General features: G+C 35.7%; 1 protein-coding gene across 15 annotated transcripts in view; it reads left to right on the forward strand.

Annotated features, from left to right (window-relative positions):
- The window catches only part of BAZ2B (bromodomain adjacent to zinc finger domain 2B), a 535524-nt gene that overhangs the window by 277137 nt on the left and 238952 nt on the right, over positions 1-19435 (forward strand). For all 15 annotated transcript variants that reach the window (XM_033946167.1, XM_033946164.1, XM_033946160.1 and 12 more), the window contains one exon: positions 4800-5010. In XM_033946167.1, the coding sequence (XP_033802058.1) occupies positions 4800-5010 (211 nt within the window). The remainder of the gene's footprint in view (positions 1-4799; positions 5011-19435) is intronic.

Below are 19435 nucleotides of genomic sequence, written 5' to 3' on the forward strand. Positions count from 1 at the left end.
GGAGTCCCACATGTGAGAATATGCTGCCTGCTTGTCCTGGGATAAAGCACAGTTACTTACCGTAACAGGTGCTATCCAGGGACAGCAGGCAGATATTCTCATAACCCACCCACCTCCCCTAGTTGGCTTCTTAGCTTGCTTACGGAACAGAGGTACCGTGAGCCTATGTTGGGCGGGAAGGCACTCACACATGTGCGGTGTGGGCAGTCGCAAAGTTTCTAGAAACTTAGTGGTGATGCACTTTTAAAGCTGTCCATATTGGGGTTCTGTGGATGACATTACCCACATGTGAGAATATCTGCCTGCTGTCCCTGGATACCACCTGTTAGGGTAAGTAACTGCTTTCTCTGTGCACAGTACCTTCATTTCTTCAGAAGGTTGTTTCTGCCTTCCGTGTCAATCAGGAGCTTCATCTGTCCACCTTTCATCCTACAGGTTCAGTGAAGCAGGACAGACTTTTGCACAAGCTAGAGGTACACAGAGCCCTACTTATCTATCTGGAAAAGACTGATGATTCCAGACTTTCTGATCATATTTTGTGTTGACCAGCCACTCAAGACGTGACAAGCCAGCTTTCAAGGCTTCCATTGCCAGATAGATTCACATGGTGATATCATCTTCCTACACTGCCTGCGGAAAATAGACACCTATCTCTATTGCAGCTCATTTTGACAAGAGGTGTAGCAGCTTCCTGGGCAGAGTCCCGGGCTGTCTCACCTGATGAAATCTGTAGAGTAGCTACTTGGGCTACTCCTCATACTTTTACAAAGATCTTCAGAGTGGATATGGTTGCTCGATAGGGTGCCGCTTTGGGTTCTCGGTTCTGAGGGAAGGCTCATTTGTCCCTCCCTAGATATCTGGTACTGCTTTGGTACATCAATTAAAGTACAGACTCCTGTGTATATGTAGCAGAATGAAAGATTGGGTTCTTACCTTGATAGTCTTGTTTCTGTTAATATACACAGGAGTCCATACAGCCCACCCTGTGCCGATTTTTGATTTGCCTAATTTCTGCCTTGGAAGTTGCCCGTGTCCATCTCGGGACTTCATCTACTGTATCTAAAATTCATAGTAAATGACAAAGATAAAGACCTGAACAGTTTATCCAGTCTGCCCTATAATTACATGCATTACAATTTCATGATTAAATTGTCTTTTTTCTTTGTTTCTTCTGAGCCACCGAAGTCCACCTGGTACTGTCTTTAGGTTCCAACTACTGGAGTTGCCGTTGAAGCTCACTCCAGCTTATCCAAACCATTTCCTTTGCGGGATTCAGACTATGAAAGTTTGCCCATTCATATTCTAGTTAGAGATCCTCTGTGTTCATTCTATGCTTTATTGAATTCCATCAATGTTTTCCTCTCCACCACCTCCCTCGGGAGCGCATCCCGGGCATCCACCACCCCTCTTTTCTTCTGCTGGCGATGCCTCTCTTTATACAGCCTAGCATCCTCCTGGCTATAGCCACCACCTTGTCACACTGCTTTGTCGCCTTCAGATCCTCAGACACTATCACCTCATGGTCCATGTCCCTGTCTATGCATATTAGCTCTTGCCTCCCTCAGATTTCTGCTCCCCAAATGCATCACTCTGCACTTCTTTGCATTGAATTTTAGTTGCGAGATATCAGACCATTCATCCAACTTTTTCAGATCCATTTTCATGTTTTTCATTCCCTCTAGGGTGTCCACTTTGCTACCAATCTTGGTATCATTTGCAAAAAGACAAACTTTTCCTTCTAATCCTTCAGCAATATCGCTCACAAACATATTGAACAGAATTGTCTCCAGCATCGATCCTTGAGGCACTCAACAACTCACCTTTCCTTCCTCTGAGCAAATTCTATTAACCACCACCCTCTGGCATCTATCCGTCAACCAGTTTCTAATCCAGTTCACCACTTTGGGTCCTAACTTTAGCCAGTCAAGTTTGTTCAGAAGTCTCCTATGAGGAACCATGTCAAAGGCTTTGCTGAAATCTAAGTAAATTATATCTAGCGCACATCCTTGATCCAATTCTCTCGTCACCCAGTCAAAGAAATCAATCATATTCATTTGGCATGATTACCTCTAGTAAAGCCATGTTGTCTCAGATCTTGCAACCCATTAGATTCTAGGAATTTCACTATCCTCTCTTTCAACAACACTTCCAGTATAGTTTCCCACTTCATCTCTGCAACCACTTTTGTGAAGAAGAACCACATCTGCTTTTCTCCAATCCTACGGAACTATTCCCATCTCCAGGAATTTATTGAACAAATCTTTAAGCGGAGCTGCCAGAACCTCTCTGAGCTTTCTCAATATACTGGGATGGATCCTGTCTGGTCCCATGGTTTTATCGACCTTCAATTTTTCAAGTTGTTCATAAACACTTTCTTCTGTAAACGGCATGGTATCCACTCGATTCTCACTTGTAATTTTGCCTGCCAATCATGGTCCTTCTCCAGGATTTTCTTCTTTGAACACAGAGCAGAAGTATTTGTTTAGCACGTTTGCTTTTTCCTCATCACTCTCCACATAGCAATTCATAGCATTTTTCGGTCTCATAATTCCATTTTGTGTCTTCCTTCTTTCACTAATATACTTTTTTAAAAAATTTGTCTCCCTATTTTATATTTCTAGCCATTTGCGCTTTTGCCAGAAGCATCTCTCTTGGCTTCTTTCATTTTCCGTTTTGTGCTCCTCCTCTTGAGTATTTTTATATTTCATGAATGACAACTCTTATGCCTTTATTTTCTCCACCAGTAGTTTGGAGAACCATATCAGTTTATTTTTTCTCTTATTTTTATTTATTTTCCTCACATAAAGGTCAGTAGCCATTTTTATTGTTCCTTTCAGCTTGGACCACTGTTTTTCCAATTCCCTTATGATCTCCCATCCTATTAGCTATTTCTTCAGATACTCCTCCATTTTTGAAATCCAGGATTTTAAACTAAACCTTAAGTTTATATACCGCATCCTCTCCATAATTATAGAGCTCGGCATGGTTTACAAGAGCTTAATATAGGAAGGAATAACATAATGAGTTTGGAGGTTGAGAACAGGGGGGAGGAGAGCATTACATTTTTGTGAAAAGCCTAGTTTTCAGGTGCTTACGAAATAGTTGGAAGGAGCCCTGATTCCGTAGTGGGGCAATAAAATTATTCCAAAACCCTGTGATTCTGAAGAAGAGAGATTTTCCCAATTTTCCCGCATTTTGAGTTTTGTGTGACTCGCTGTTAGTTGTTATATCAAACCAAACTGTTTGATGATCACTACCACCCAGGTGGGCACCCACTCTAACATTAGAGATGCATTGTGAGCACCAGATCTAGTATCACTTTTTCCCTTGCCAGTTCCATCACCATTTGTTTAAGCAGAGTCCCTTGAAGGGCATCCCTACTTCTTTCTGATTTCGCAGACGGAACTTTTCAATCCCCATTGGCAGGTTGAAATCACCCACCAACAGTACCTCTCCTTTCTTCCCCAGCTGTTGGATATCTGTAACAAGATCTTTATTAATTTGCTGCACTTGAGTCGGAGGTCTGTAGACAACACCTAAGTAGATAGAAGTTCCATCTTCTCTTTTCAAAGCTATCCATATCGCTTCTTCTTTTCCCCAGGCCCCCTGCATTTCAGTCACTTGGATATCGGTCTTTACATAGAGAGCTATTCTTCCACACTTCTGATCATCTCTGTCCTTCCTAAAAAGATAATAGTACAGTATGCTTGCATCCCATCCATGGGAATCAATGAACCATGTCTCTGTGATTGCTACAATATCCAAGTCTACATCTAATATTAGGGCTTGCAGATCATGATTTTTGTTGCCTAGACTGTGAGCGTTTGAGGTCATTGCTTTCCAGCCATTTTTCTGTGGCAATTTCATTTTATGTCTAGTTTTTTGCTTAGTCTCACTTCCTGTTGCCTTGCTAAGAAGTGTATTCCTAATATTATTGTGTGCATTGCAATTTTTAATACCGTCACGTCTTGTCCTTTGCTGGGGGTGGTCACTGTAAGTGTTCTGCATTTTTATGCCACCCCCACTTTCTAGTTTAAACACCTAGAAACATATTGCCTGACTTTCTAAGTAAAGATCCTTATACCTGTCATAGTAAGATGCAGCCCATCATTACAATATAGTCTCTTGCTTTTCCATGTATTTCCACATCCTAAAGCCGCCTTGATGACACCAGGCTCTGAGCCACCTATTGAAGATCTCAGTATTTAGTACTCTTTCCTCTCCTTTTTCCATATGTAGGCACTATGTCTGAGAAAACTACAGTTTTTACAAAAGGTTTTAATTCCTCCCCCAGCTCCTGAAAAGCTTTCTGTGGGGTATTGATGACTAGGTTATTTGTTCCCAAGTGGATAACAACATCAGCTTCAGATTTCTTAGTTTCTTCCCTAATTATAGGTTGGTTCCTAGCTACTCATGTGCGTAATTTGTTTTTCAGTGTTAAATTGTTAAGTGTTTTTTGATCATTGTTCTATTGCCTAAGTTTCAGAGCAGAACAGATTATGTTTGTTGCCAGGGAAACTCCCCATACCCCTCATTCTCTTCTGTTTCAGTGGAGTTCAGTTGCTTTGGTACCAACTGAAGAAGGAGCTGTTCTCCATGCAGAAGGGGAGGAGTTCAAGATCTTAAAATGGCATCCTTCTGCAGTTTCACAGTTAGTGGAAATCAACAGCTAAAGTCCGGACTTCTGTGTATATTAACAGAAACTAGATTATCAAGGTAAGAACCTAATCTTTTGATTAAATATGTCTCTATGAATGTGTTTACAAATGTATTTGTTTGTCAATTGTGTTTATTAAAAGGGTATGCAGTGGTGTCTTCTGAAGGAAGAAGAAGTCATTCCTCGTATTAGGGCAATGGAAGGACGTAGAGGACGACCACCAAACCCTGAAAGGCAACGTACTAGAGAAGAATCTAGAATAAGACGACGGAAAGGTCGACCTCCAAACATTGGCAATGCTGAATTTCTAGACAATAATGACGCAAAATTGTTGAGGAAATTACAAGCCCAAGGTAAGAATTACAACTTCTTTAAAACCTTAGGAATAAATTCTATCAAATAAGATATGGAAAGCCCAAGAATCAGCCAGTCTGGTCAATGCATTAAGTTAAGTGCTAGCACTTAGTTTTCCATGAGGAGAGTGTGGCATAGTGGTTAGAGCTACTGCCTTAGCATCCTGAGGTTATGGTTTCAAGCTCTGTGTTGCTTCTTGTGATCCTGGGTAAGTAACGTAATCCTTCACAGCTCCAGAATACATATAGATAGATTGTGAGCCCATTGAGACAGATAGAGAAAAAGCTTGAGTAGCTGATTGTAAACCACTTAATGCCCCTTGTCCAAGCGGTTTATGAAATCCCTATCCCATGTATGTTCATTGGTACCAGCCATTTAAAAAGAGGCAATGAATACATGGATGAAGTGGATTTGGCATATATTACAATCCCTAGCTAACTTGTCAATCAAAACCGGGCGAATACCAGACGACTGGAAGATAGCGAATGTCATCCCAATCTTCAAAAAAGGATCGTGAGGAGAACCGGGCAACTATAGACCTGTGAGTCTTACGACGGTTCCAGGGAAGATGGTTGAAGCACTAATAAAGGATAGCATAGGGCAACACCTGGAAAATCACGACATGATGAGAGCTAGTCAACATGGCTTCTGGAAGGGGAAGTCATGTTTGACAAATTTACTTCAATTTTTTGAGGAGGTGAACAAACAAATCGATAACGGTGAACCGGTGGATATAATATACCTGGACTTCCAGAAAGCATTCGACAAGGTTCCACATGCAAGGCTTCTGAAGAAACTACAAAGCCATGGAATAGAAGGGGATATACTAAGATGGATAGGCGGATGGTTGGAAAACAGATTGCAGAGGGTGGGCATAAATGGGAAGTTCTCGGATTGGGAAAAAGTGACAAGCGGTGTGCCCCAGGGTTCAGTTCTTGGGCCAATCTTGTTCAATATCTTCATAAACGACTTAGAAGAAGATACAACAAGTAATTTAATCAAGTTTGCGGATGACACAAACCTGTGTAGGGCAGTTGGGTCACAAGAGGACAGAGAAGAACTCCAGAGAGATTTGAACCGGCTAGAGAAATGGGCGGAAAAGTGGCAGATGAAGTTTAATATAGAAAAATGCAAAGTGATGCACCTGGTTAAGAAGAACAAGGAACATGAATACAAAATATTAGGTACAGCATTGGGAAAGAGCGATCAAGAAAGGGATCTGGGGGTACTGATAGACAAGACCCTGAAGCCGTCGGCTCAATGCGCAGCGGCGGCTAAGAAAGCAAACTGGATGTTGGGCATGATAAAGAAGGGAATCACGAGCAGATCGGCGGACGTCATAATGCCGCTTTACAGAGCTATGGTCAGACCACACTTGGAATACTGTATCCAACATTGGTCTCCCTACCTGAAGAAGGATATAACCCTGTTGGAAAGGGTGCAGAGGCGAACCACGAAGCTAGTAAAAGGCTTCGAGAATTTGAACTACAATGAATGCCTCGGAAAACTGGGATTATTTACCCTCGAGAAGAGAAGGCTGCGAGGGGACATGATAGAGACTTTCAAATACTAAAAGGATTCTACAAAATAGAACAAAAAACATCGTTATTCACTTTGTCGAATGTGACTTGGACAAGGGGTCATGGACTGAAACTGAGGGGCACCAGGCCCAGGACAAATATCAGAAAGTTCTGTTTCTCTCAGCGAGTGGTGGACGCTTGGAATGCTCTCCCGGAGGAGGTTGTGTCGGAGACCACCATTCCAGGATTCAAGGGCAAGTTGGATGCACACCTTCTTGCAAAACATATTGAGGGGTACGGGTAAACAGGTCTTTGGAAGGGAACATCGGGATTGGCCTCCGCGTGTGCGGGTCGCCGGACAGAATGGACCTAGGGTCTGATCCGGTGAATGGCAATTCTTATGTTTCTTTTTTTTTTTTTTTAATTCTTTATTCATTTTAAATCATAAACAAGTGTACAATAATATATCCATTAAAATTTCAATATAACACTTGAAATTCTTAATCATATTCTCTAAAACAAAAATATAGATCCCCACCTCCCTCCCTACTTAAAGTAACTAAAATTCATGGATTATTTTAAAACACACAATAAATGTACAGAAATAGATCCATTATAACTACAATACTACACTCAAAAATCTTTACCAAGTCATCTGAAACAAAGAAAAAATAGTAAACCCCTCCCTCCCACCCTTTTTAAAGTAATTAAAACAAACTTTCAATATCAAATATACCACCCCCATCCCCAGTGTGTAAATATAATCTCCCATAAAAAATGATGTCTACTCATTACAATATTTTTCCATTGACCCCCAGATCTTTATAAACTTATTGTAAGTCCCTTTCTGCGTAGCAATAGCTTTTTCCATCTTATAAATATGGCATAGAGAGTTCCACCAAAACATATATATGTTTCAAAATGAAGATTAATTGATTTTATTTATTTATTTGCACATTTTTTTAATTTTGAAAATTTTTTTTATATACTGCCTTTAAAGTCAGAGGCATAGCAAGATAGTTTACATTTTAAATACACAGATTTAGACCCTCTTACTAAGCTATAGTGGAGGTTTCTACTGTGGCCCAGAGCGCTAAATGCTCTGGTGCTTATAGGAATTCTATGAGTGTTGGAGCATTTAGCGGGCTGTGGTAGAAACCTCTACCACAGCTTAGTAAAAAAAAAGGGGGGTGTTAATTAGAAGGAATGCTAGGGAAGGGAGAGAAAAGAGGAGACAGGCGAATATAAAGAGTAGAATGAGATGGCTGAGTTGGGAAGAAATGAGGTGAAAAGAGGCAGCAGAACAAGAGAAGAGAAAAGAAACAGGTTCCATTGAATCTATCGGGAAGGTGAGAAAACCTACTGAAAAGCTGTGTCTCGATGGCTTAAATGCATGTTAAATATGTTTTTGTTTTTTAAATCTTTATTCATTTTCAAATTGAACAACAAGTGCACAAAAATACATTATACAAGTAATTTCAAAATATCACTATAATATCTAACACATAAAAATCTAGTAATGTAATAACCCCCACCCACCCACCCTTCATCACATTTTCAACCGAAATAAAATATATATGTGTTCTATAACGTATTATAATATATTTTATAAAATTATTCCCAACTCCACCCATTCAATGTTAAATATGTTTTGAATCACATTTGACCTGTGAGAGAGTTCCAGAGATGTGGGCCTAAATAGGAAAAACCTGAGTCCATAGGATTTGTGGGCTACAGAGGGGAGGGAAAATAGACCTGCCTAAGAAGAATGAAGACTGTGGGCTGGGACATAAGGTATCAAAAGAAAAGAGAGATGTGATTATTATCTTTTTAAACTGTGTATTTTTAGTTATAAGTGGCAACTGGGTCACCACTCATATGCATAAATTAGACCTGCTCTTTCTGTGGCTTAGCTTAAATGCTAGAGTTATGTAGTGACCAGCTAAATTTCACTGCTCTCTGTATACCTCTAATGGTTTCAGCCTACCATATCTCCCCTTTATTTGTTTGAGCCACAGTAGAGGTCTGCATGGGAATGGGGATTGTGGGAATCCTGCGGGTGCCGCGGAAATCCTGCAGGGATCCCCACCCAGGTCTAAGGGACTCCCACAGAGAACCCCCCAGGTCTACGGGACTCCCACAGGGATCCCCCATCAGGTCTACAGGACTCCCATGGGGATGGAGCTGGAGTTCCCAAGGCCTGGAAAGAGAATTAGTAGAAGATAGACAAAAGCAGAAACTGGGACCAAGATTATGGAAAAACAAAATGTCCTACTATCTACAGCAAGGGAGATGTTCATTTTGAAGGGGGCTAAGCTCAAAGTGGGCGGCCCAGCCCCCTCTCATAGTTATGCCACCAATTGTATTTAGTACAAAATGAAGTACTTGCTGAGTTTGTTTTGGGGTTTCCAGTTCAATTTTGGCACATTTTTCTTATGCATCCATTGTCCTGAAAAGTGCCTCTCTCAATTCTGCTTTAAATGATTTTGATGCTGTATTGTTTGATTCTTTACTCATTACTGTATTAAAAACCATTTGTGGATTTTGGAAGGACCTATCAAAAGTTACCAGTGCCAGATGGTGGAATCAGATTTGGCTGCTCTACAGATATGAGCTTTATATTGCCAAAAAATCCAACTCTTTTATTTATTTTAGAAATAAATGATTAACCCTACAGTCACATGACCTAATGTCTATTCTAATTCTTTCCAGTGATGTATGCATCTCTTATTTCTGTTCACTGTTATTTGTTTATATTGTATTTTATTGTTGGTTGAAATAAACTAAGACTTTAAAAATAATCAAAACTGTCAGAAGTAATTGCTGCTTTTTATGGGGACAAGTAACTTTTATGGGGGGGCGGACGGGGACAGAAGAGATTCCTCATGGGGTTGGGCAGGGACGGAGGGGATTCCCCACGGGGATGGGCGGAGATGGGCAGGAACAGGTGGGATACTGGTGGGGACGGGCGGGATTTCTATCCCCATGTAACTCTCTAAGCTACAGTTCCTGATTATGTAAGTAAAAGTTATATCAGTCAGCGTTTTTTTTTATGCTGGTTAAAGGGTCATTACTGTCACTCGCCACATAAGCTACTGAATATTGGTCAAAGGTAATATTATATTAGAACTCTGCTAATGGTCATAATTTGGATACAGTTATTAATTTGTAATTGGGGTTTTCATGTCATGATATCAAAAAGGATCTGTATTTCACTTGCACTGCATATTTTCCCAGTCTTGTATAAGTCCTCTATTTAGAAATGTCTGCTACAACAAACATCTTTGCGGCCCAACCAATGTAATCCAATAAGTCATAATTAGAGTAGCGAAATTTTTCCCGCAATCCATCGGCGCTGAGCAGTTGCCTATCTAAGCCAGTCGAAAACAGCAATACAATGTATGAGTATAACCATTTGCTTATTCTTATTAAGTACTATGATGCGGACGCCTTTAGTACCCAAGACAAGTTCATGCCTCTAGTCATAAAGCACTATTTCCCCCCACCAATACTAGCAGTGAATCCGACGATAATACCTACCATGCCATTAGCCTTGTATTGATTTGCTTGGTGTGCTTAACAGGAAATATTTCGCCTTCTGAGTACTATAAAAATATGAGTATAGGTTTATTTACGTTACACTTATTAATTTGTGCAATTATTCTGTTTCTGGTAAGTTAATGTTAATGATTGCTCATTTATTTCAGCTCTTTTTATTTAGTATGTCTTTATCAAAACCAAGTGGTAGTAAAACTAAATGAGAAATTGCTGATGAACATCAAAATTTCAAGGAAAAGTGGGAATTGGAGTGTTTTTGCTGTGAAGTAAAAGATAAAATAATTTGCTTAATATGTAATAATGCAATTAGTGTGCCAAAGTTAGAGGAATGGTATAATATCTGGCAACTAAAATTCAATACAACGAAATGCAGAGTAATGCATTTGGGGATTAATAATCAGAAGGAGCCGTATATGCTGGGAGGTGAGAGGCTGATATGCACAGATGGAGAGAGGGACCTTAGGGTCGTAGTGTCTGAAGATCTAAAGGCGAAAAAACAGTGCGACAAGGTGGTGGCTGCTGCCAGAAGGATGCTGGGCTGTATAAAGAGAGGCGTAACTAGTAGAAGAACGAAGGTGTTGATGCCCCTGTACAGGTCATTGGTGAGGCCCCACTTGGAGTATTGTGTTCAGTTTTGGAGACCGTATCTGGCGAGGGACACAAAAAGGCTTGAAGCGGTCCAGAGGAGGGCGATGAAAATGATAGGAGGTTTGCGCCAAAAGATGTATCAGGAGAGACTGGAAGCCCTGAATATGTATACCTTAGAGGAAAGGAGGGACAGGGGAGATATAATTCAGACGTTCAAATACTTGAAAGGTATTAACGTATAACAAAATCTTTTCCAGGACATAATTTGAGGTTGAGGGGTGGGAGACTTAAGAGCAATGTAAGGAAATTCTTCTTTACGGAGAGGGTAGTGGATGCCTGGAATGCACTCCCGAGAGAGGTGGTGGAGATGAAAACGGTGAAGGAGTTCAAAAAAGCGTGGGATGAACACAGAGGATCTAGAATCGGAAAATACATGGTCTGTGTCTGTATATGGCCATTTGGTGGAGGATGGGCTGGGGGGGGCTTCAGTGGCTGGGAGGGTGTAGATGGGCTGGAGTGAGCTTTGATGGAAACTTCAGTAGTTGGAACCTAAGAACAGTACTGGGCAGAGCTTTGGATTCTTGCCCAGAAATAGATAAGAAGAAAAAAACCAACAAATTTTTAGATTGAAAAAGGTTGGGCAGACTAGATGGACCATTCGGGTCTTTATCTGCTGTCATCTACTATGTTAATATGTTACCATTAAACGGCACTATGAACAGCATAAATCAAAATATGACAATTGCGAAGGATTAATGAGACAAGAAAAGTTGAAAGAGTTCAAGTTGGGGCTGAAAAAACAACAGATCATATTTACTTAAGTATCACAAGAAAGTGAAGAGGCAGTGCATGCAAGCTCCGCCTTGTCAGAGTTGATAGCTAAACATTCAAAACCTTTTACCGAAGGAGATTTCAACAAGCAATGTCTAATTACAGCTGCAGAAATTGTTTGTCTTGAAAGTGTGAAGTTTTTTCAAACAATCTCTTTGTCTCGAAATACAGTTGCAGAAAGAATTGCTGATTTGGCCGGCAATTTAAGTGATCAGATCAAAGCAAAATCATCTAGTTTCAAACTTTTCTATTGCCTGTGACGAGAGTATGAACATTGGGAGTGTAGCTCAATTAGCTGTATTTCTTTGTGCTTCCGACACGATATATTTCATTGTATTTATGAACTGCAAAAATACAATTTACCTCTGTCGAAACTAACTTCTGTAGCTACAGATGGAGCTCTTTCAATGGCCAGAAAAAACAATGGTTTTACGGCATTACTGCAAAAAAACAAAGTGAAATTTGTGACTGATCCAAGAATCATCACAAGCATTGCATTATACATAAGAAGTATTATGAACAAAGGTAGTAAACATGGAAAATGTGTTGACATTTGTCAAAAAAAGAGATCAATTTCATAAGATCTTGAGGCTTAAATCAGCGACAATTTTCTGCTTTCTTAAGAGAATTAGAAAGCGAATATTCCGGTTTGTCCTACTTTATTGAGGTATCCTATTCCAAGGTCCTTAATCAATTCTGGGACTTGAAAGAAGAAATATGTCAGTTTTTAATAGCTAAACATCAAGACACAAGGCTTTTTTCTTTTTTTTTTTTTTTTTTTTTTTTTTTTGCAGGTTTGTTTATTGGAGCTTTGAAGGGATTCCTCCCTCTCCCTTTCTTTTTTTTTTTTTATATATTATTTTTTATTTTTAAATTTTACAGAAAGTGTACAACATATTAAAATACAATTGATAAATATATAATAACACTTTTATATCTAATACATTATGTTCTAAATATATTTTTTTATCCCCTCTCCCTCCCCCCACCCTTCTATTACTTTTCAATTCATACATTACATATTGTATAATATACTATAACATATTATGTAGAAATCATTTTCATTACCCCCCCCTCTATGTGTGTCATAATAAAGATATTTAAAAGAAGAAGAAAACTCATAGTATTTATTCATTACAATATTTTGTCAATGGCCCCCATATTTTTATAAATTTAATATATGTCCCTCTTTGTATTGCTATTACTCTTTCCATTTTGAATATATGACATATTGTGTTCCACCAAAATGTATAATTTAGGTTATTATAATTTTTCCAATTGTTGGTTATATGTTGAATGGCAACCCCTGTCATGATTAATAAAAGCTTGTTATTTTCTGGTGAAATTTGACTTTTTTTTCTCATCATCATTCCAAATAATATTGTATCATATGATATTGCTATATGATTTTCCATCAATTTATTAATTTGTGGCCAAATTGAATTCCAAAAAGATTTAATATAGGGACAATGATATAGTAAGTGATCTAATGTCCCTGGTTCCAGATTGCAGTGCCAGCATTTATTAGACTTAGAACTGGAGGCGTGGCTTGGAGCGCGCACGATATGGCAGCCTAACCGCAGCGCTCCCGTATCCAGGCAACAAACGGAAAAAAAATAAAACTTTCACTTTGTCTAATCGATATAAAAATACATAAAACAACGTCGGAAATGGCAAGTATGAAGCAGGGAAAATCTGAAAAACCTTCAACATCGGGTATATCAGCAAAAAGAACAAAAGTAACTCCCCTGTCACCATCGAGTGTGCCGTTCCCGATGGAAACTGAAGAACTCACTGAAAAGTCTGATATTATGACTGAACTGTTCAAAATAAAACTGATGCTGACTGAAAATGCCAATAAAATCTCTGAAGTTAAAGAAGAACTTCTCAACATGAAACAAGAGATCCAAACCGAAAGACAGAGAATGGCAGTGATGGAAGAAAAAATGGAGAAATTTGAATCCTTCACACAAGAATATGATAAAGATAAAAAAGAAGTAGCAGCTTTAAAAAATCAAATGGTGGATATGGAAAACCGAGGAAAAAGAAAGAACATCAGAATTTTAGGGCTGGCTGAAAATATTGAAGGGGGAGATCCTGTACAATTCCTGGAAAATCTTTTACCTAAACTGCTTCAGCTCAATTCAAAATGGCCGTTAGAAATAGAAAGAGCCCACAGAATCCCCATAAGAAAGCCAGTAAACCAGGCTGCTCCAAGACCTTTGATATTCAAGGTATTAAGGTACCAACATGCTCAGGAAATATTAAAAATGGCAAAAGCAAATAAAAACTTGAATTATAAAGGATCAAAACTGATTTTAGTTCCTGATTTTGCCAAATATACTGCAAATATAAGAAAACAATTCCTCACATACAGACAGCAGTTGAAAGAAAAAGGTTACATATATGGAATATATTATCCATCCACTATGAGAGTATCCAGCGGAAATAAATCCATATATTTTCAAGACCCTGCAAAACTGAAAGAATTTTTGACACAAGAAGAACCTATGTTTACATAAAAAACAGAATAAAAGGAATAATTCAGCTGAAGAAAGAAGAAAGAAGAAAAAAGAAAGAAGAAAGAAGATGGAAAAAAGGAAAAAATAAAGAAGATTATTAAAAAAAAAAAAAAATAAGACATAAGAAATATTACTAACTGGAAAGATAATTTACTGATATAGTGGATGCAATAATATAATATTATTATATCAAATTAATTATTAATAAAATAATAGCATCCACATTCATTAATACTAGTGAAAAAAAAAAAAAATTTTTAATTATTAAAATATAAATAAATAAATTATAAAACTAATAATATTTATATAAAATATATATTTTAATCAAAATAGAGAATTTATTTATTTATATAAGTATATTAACTTATTATGATTAATGAATAATGAAAATGATTTACTATGAATTTATTATTAATAATATTGAAAGGAAAATTTGTTATTGTTATATTAAGAATAAGACTAAAAAAAAATAAAAAAAAAAAAAAAGAAATATACTAATTTATTATAAAAACAATATTTTAATTCTATGTAAGAAGATTGTAATTTTATGAAATATATACAAGATAATAATTTGAATATTGAATGGATTAATTAATAAAATAAGTGTCTACTATAAAATTTATATTTAATTCAATTATTCAGTTATATTAACTAATTATGGAAAAATAATGAATTAAGTAATTGAATGGTAGATAATTAATAAAATAGGAATTCATTATAAAACTTACTTATTGATATAAAATGTATATTCTATTCAAGTATTCATTCAAATTAATTCATTATGAAGATTATCTATGAAAATGATTGAAATGTATTTATTATTAATATTAATATATTTATAAAAATGGATATATTTAATTTACATGATGAATAACAGATATATAGAGAATAAGAGATATATTTGTAATATGTTTATTTATTAAGAATATTATATTACATGTATGTATGATATTGAATTTAATTTTATGAATCAAATATATATAATTTTCAGTAAATTTATAAAATTTTATAGATTAAATGGATATAATTTTCAATTATATAAGGGTGGAAGTATAAAGAATGTATTGAATTTAGAAATATGTTTTTAAATAATATAATGAATTATTAGTTGCCTGGAGATGGAGATTTAGGTTTTGCATGACCAATGCGTGTTCCAAATCAGAATATGATAATGGGTGGGGAGGGAGGGAAAATAATGGGTGGGATAGGAGATAAATTTTTATTGAATGTGCTAGGAACTAATCTTGTAATTATCATAGAATATTGGTTAAAACATAATTATTAATTAGATGGATATAAAAATGTACTCGTTGAATGTCAATGGTTTAAATCATCCTATTAAGAAAAAGAAATTATTATCGTTCCTTAAAAATCAAAATGCGGACATTTACTTCATTCAAGAGACCCATCTTTCGGAAATTGAATCAAAAAAACTATCTGGAGGTTGGATTTCTAAATGTTTATTTGCACCTGCTTCAAAGAAAAAAGCTGGAGTGGCTGTTCTAATAAACAAAAAATGTAATGCAGATTTTAAATTAATTAATTATGATCCCTTAGGTAGATGGGTACATATCGAAATGGTTCTGGGAAATACAACCCTGAATTTATTCAATTTATATGCTCCTAATACGAATCAAATGGAGTTTTTTAAACAAATTCAACAATTACTTTTACCACTGGCTACATCTAATTTAATAGTAGCAGGGGATTTCAATGCTGTAATGGATCCGATTTTGGATAAAAAACCAAGTAAAATTATGAAATCATTAGGCTTAGATAATTTGATACTATCTTGTGATTTAGTAGATATATGGCGAATTCTTCATTTTAATGATCAGGAATTTTCTTTTTGTTCTCAGGTCCATAAATCTTTTTCACGAATTGATTATATATTTGTTTCTAATAATATAGCGCAGCGTGTACTAAAAGCAACAATTGATCCCATTATAATTTCAGATCATGCTGGTGTGTGGATTAATCTTCAAAATTATGATGTTGAAAACTTTGATTCAATATGGAGATTTAATAATGATTTACTAGCGGATTCAAAATTTCTTGAAGATATTAAAATAAAAATGCAAGAATTCTTTCAATTTAATGAATCAGATACTATTAATGCTGAGATCTTATGGGATGCTTTTAAAGCAACTATGAGAGGAAATATTATTTCATACTCAACATTTATTAATAAACAAAAAAAAAACAATTTTTTGAGATGGGAAAGCAAATTAAATTATTAGAAAATAAATTAATTGAGAAATGGGAAAATAATACATTACAAGAAATATTAAAATTAAAAGTTAAATATAATGAGATTTCTTCTCAAATTGTGAGGAAAGACATTTTTAATAAACAAGTACAATATTATGGAAATTCAAATAAAGCTGGGAAATTATTAGCAAATTTTCTTAAAGTAAAGAAAAGAAAATCTAAGATTATTGCAATTAAAGATACACAAGGTAACACACATACCAACACAAAAGATATTATAACACAATTTCTTGATTTTTACAAAGAATTATACACTTCCAATTCTTATAAAAATAAAGAACAAGACGGATTAACTTTTTTAAATTCATATATTGGACCAAATATTCCAGATCATATAAAAGGAAGTTTAGAAGAACCTATATCTTTAAAAGAGTTAGAAACAGCATTGAAGTCTCTTAGAGTTGGATCTGCTCCAGGTGGAGATGGGTATACTGTTGAATTTTATAAATTTTTCCAAAATATCATATTACCACATCTGTTAAATTTGTATCAATATCAAATAAAGAATGAAAATATTTCTGGTACTATGGCAGAATCGATAATTATAGTCTTACCAAAACCAAACAAAGATCCTACTCTGGTTTCAAATTACAGGCCTATTTCATTATTGAATGTGGATAACAAATTAATGGCTAAAATATTAGCATTAAGATTGGCAAAAGCTCTTCCTTTCATTATTGATGTACATCAAACAGGATTTATTGCTAAAAGACATTCATCAAATAATACTAGATTAGCATTCCACTCATTAAATTTAGCAAAAAAAATAAATGATCCAGCTTTAGATGCAGAAAAAGCCTTTGATAGAGTGGAATGGAATTTTATATACCAAGCTTTACAATGGTTTGGTATAGGATCCGGTTTTATTAAAATGATTCAGACATTGTATAGCTCTCCTGGAGCAAGATTATATATTAACAATAATTTATCAAATAGATTTAATTTGCATAGGGGAGTTAGACAAGGATGCCCTCTGTCTCCTTTACTTTTTGATATTGTCCTAGAACCTTTATTAATTGCAATAAACAAAACTAGGGAGATAAAGGGAATATCATTTACCAGTTTTGAATTTAAATTATCTGCATATGCAGATGATATATTATTATATTTAAGAGAACCGGAAACTACTATTCCATGTATACTTAATTTAATAGAAAAATATGGTACTTTTTCTGGATATAAAATTAATTGGAACAAATCTGAAATTCTCCCAATCAATGTTCATTGTACCAAAGGATTATTTGATCCATATTCATTTATTTGGAAAGAAGATGGAATAAAATACTTAGGAATTATGATCAAAAATACAATTGAAGACACAGTCAAAGAGAATGAAAAACTTTTATTGAAAAAAATAACAGAAATGTGTGAGCAATGGAATCCATTACATCTTTCTTGGTGGGGAAGAATTCAAACAATTAAAATGATGATATTGCCTGTGGTTTGTTACCAAATGAGTATGATTCCAATATTTTTCCAGGGGTCATTTTATAAAAAACTTAACAATGTTCTTACAAAATGTGTTTGGTGTGGGAAAAGACCAAGAATCGCTTTAGTATCATTACAAAGACCAATTATGGAAGGGGGGGTAAATTTTCCAAATTTTTATAGGTATCATCAAGCCTATATTTTAAGACAGGGTATGTATTGGATCCTCCCAGATCTTTTAGAAAATGTACCAGATTGGCTGTATTTAGAATGGCGGCTCCTGTTCCCTTTACATCCAGAACAGTTAATAACTATAACAATGCCTAAAAGATACAAAGACCACAGAATTTTATTTGACACTTGGAAAACATTGAGATACATCAGTAATCTGTCACCAGAACCTATTGCTAAATCTCTAAATCAATCAATATGGGTAAACTCCAGGATCAGAATTGGCGGATTTAAAATCGTCTGGAAACAATGGATAAATGCAGGAATACGAACATTGAATGATGTCATATCAGAAGGTTCACTGCTTAGTTTTTCACAATTGCAAAATAAATTTGGATTAAATAAAACACAATATTTTAAATGGATGCAATTGAAGCAGGCCATTCAGGTAGGGTTCCCTGAATGGAAAAATCTAAATAATCAATATAGTTTACAGGTTCTATGTTTCCAGGCGGATTTTTTGGGTCACCAAGCCGCAAAATGGTACAAATTGATATACGGATTTTTAAATAAAAAAAAGAAAACAGGTCTTAGGGATATTTGGAGTATTGAGATTGGTCAGACAATTTCTGAGTCTCAATGGCCACGATTTTGGTCCTGGAGATTAAGATCTACAAAGTCAGCATCTATGAATCAAACATGGTTGTTCTTATTACATAGAGTGTTCTGGACCCCAACGCGCCTGCAAAAAATAGATAGTACTAGATCCAATAGATGCTGGCATTGTAAATTGGAAATAGGGACGTTAGATCATTTAATCTTTTTCTGTCCCTGTGTAAACGCATTTTGGAATTCAATATGGCCCCAAATTAATAAGTTACTAGAGAATTATGTAGGACTCTCATATGATACCATATTATTTGGCACTGCAATGAGAACTAAGAGTCCGATATCAGCAAATAATAATAAGCTATTACTAATACTAACAGGAGTCGCCATGCAACAAATTACTCAAAATTGGAAAGATTATACCAAATTAAATTTTACGTTCTGGTGGAATTCGGTCTGTCATATATATAAAATGGAAAAAAAATTAGCGTTACAACAAGGGAATCTTCTTAATTTCAAGAAAATTTGGCAACCATTGACTAATTATTCTAATGATTAGTTTTCTTAGCACAATGATAAAAATTATGAATGGGGTGGGATTTGATTAATTATTGGAAACATGTTATACAAAAAGGGGGAGGGATTTATATTTTTATGTTAATGTATAATCTTTATCATATTATATTTTAAACACTAAAAAAAAAAAAAAAAAAAAAGACTTAGAACTGTCTAATTTTTGTAAACGTGTAGGGGTCCAAAAAGCTCTATGTAATAAAAAGAACCAAGTTTGTCTCATAGATGCTGACACTGTACATCCCATTCTCCAAGACCAAATTAGTGGCCATTGAGATGCATTAATCTGATGTCCAATCTCAATGCTCCAAATATCTCTTAGACCATTTTTTGGTTTTTTATTCAAATATCCA

Source organism: Geotrypetes seraphini, chromosome 5 (assembly GCF_902459505.1).
Source record: "Geotrypetes seraphini chromosome 5, aGeoSer1.1, whole genome shotgun sequence".
Classification (NCBI taxonomy): Eukaryota; Metazoa; Chordata; class Amphibia; order Gymnophiona; family Dermophiidae; genus Geotrypetes; species Geotrypetes seraphini.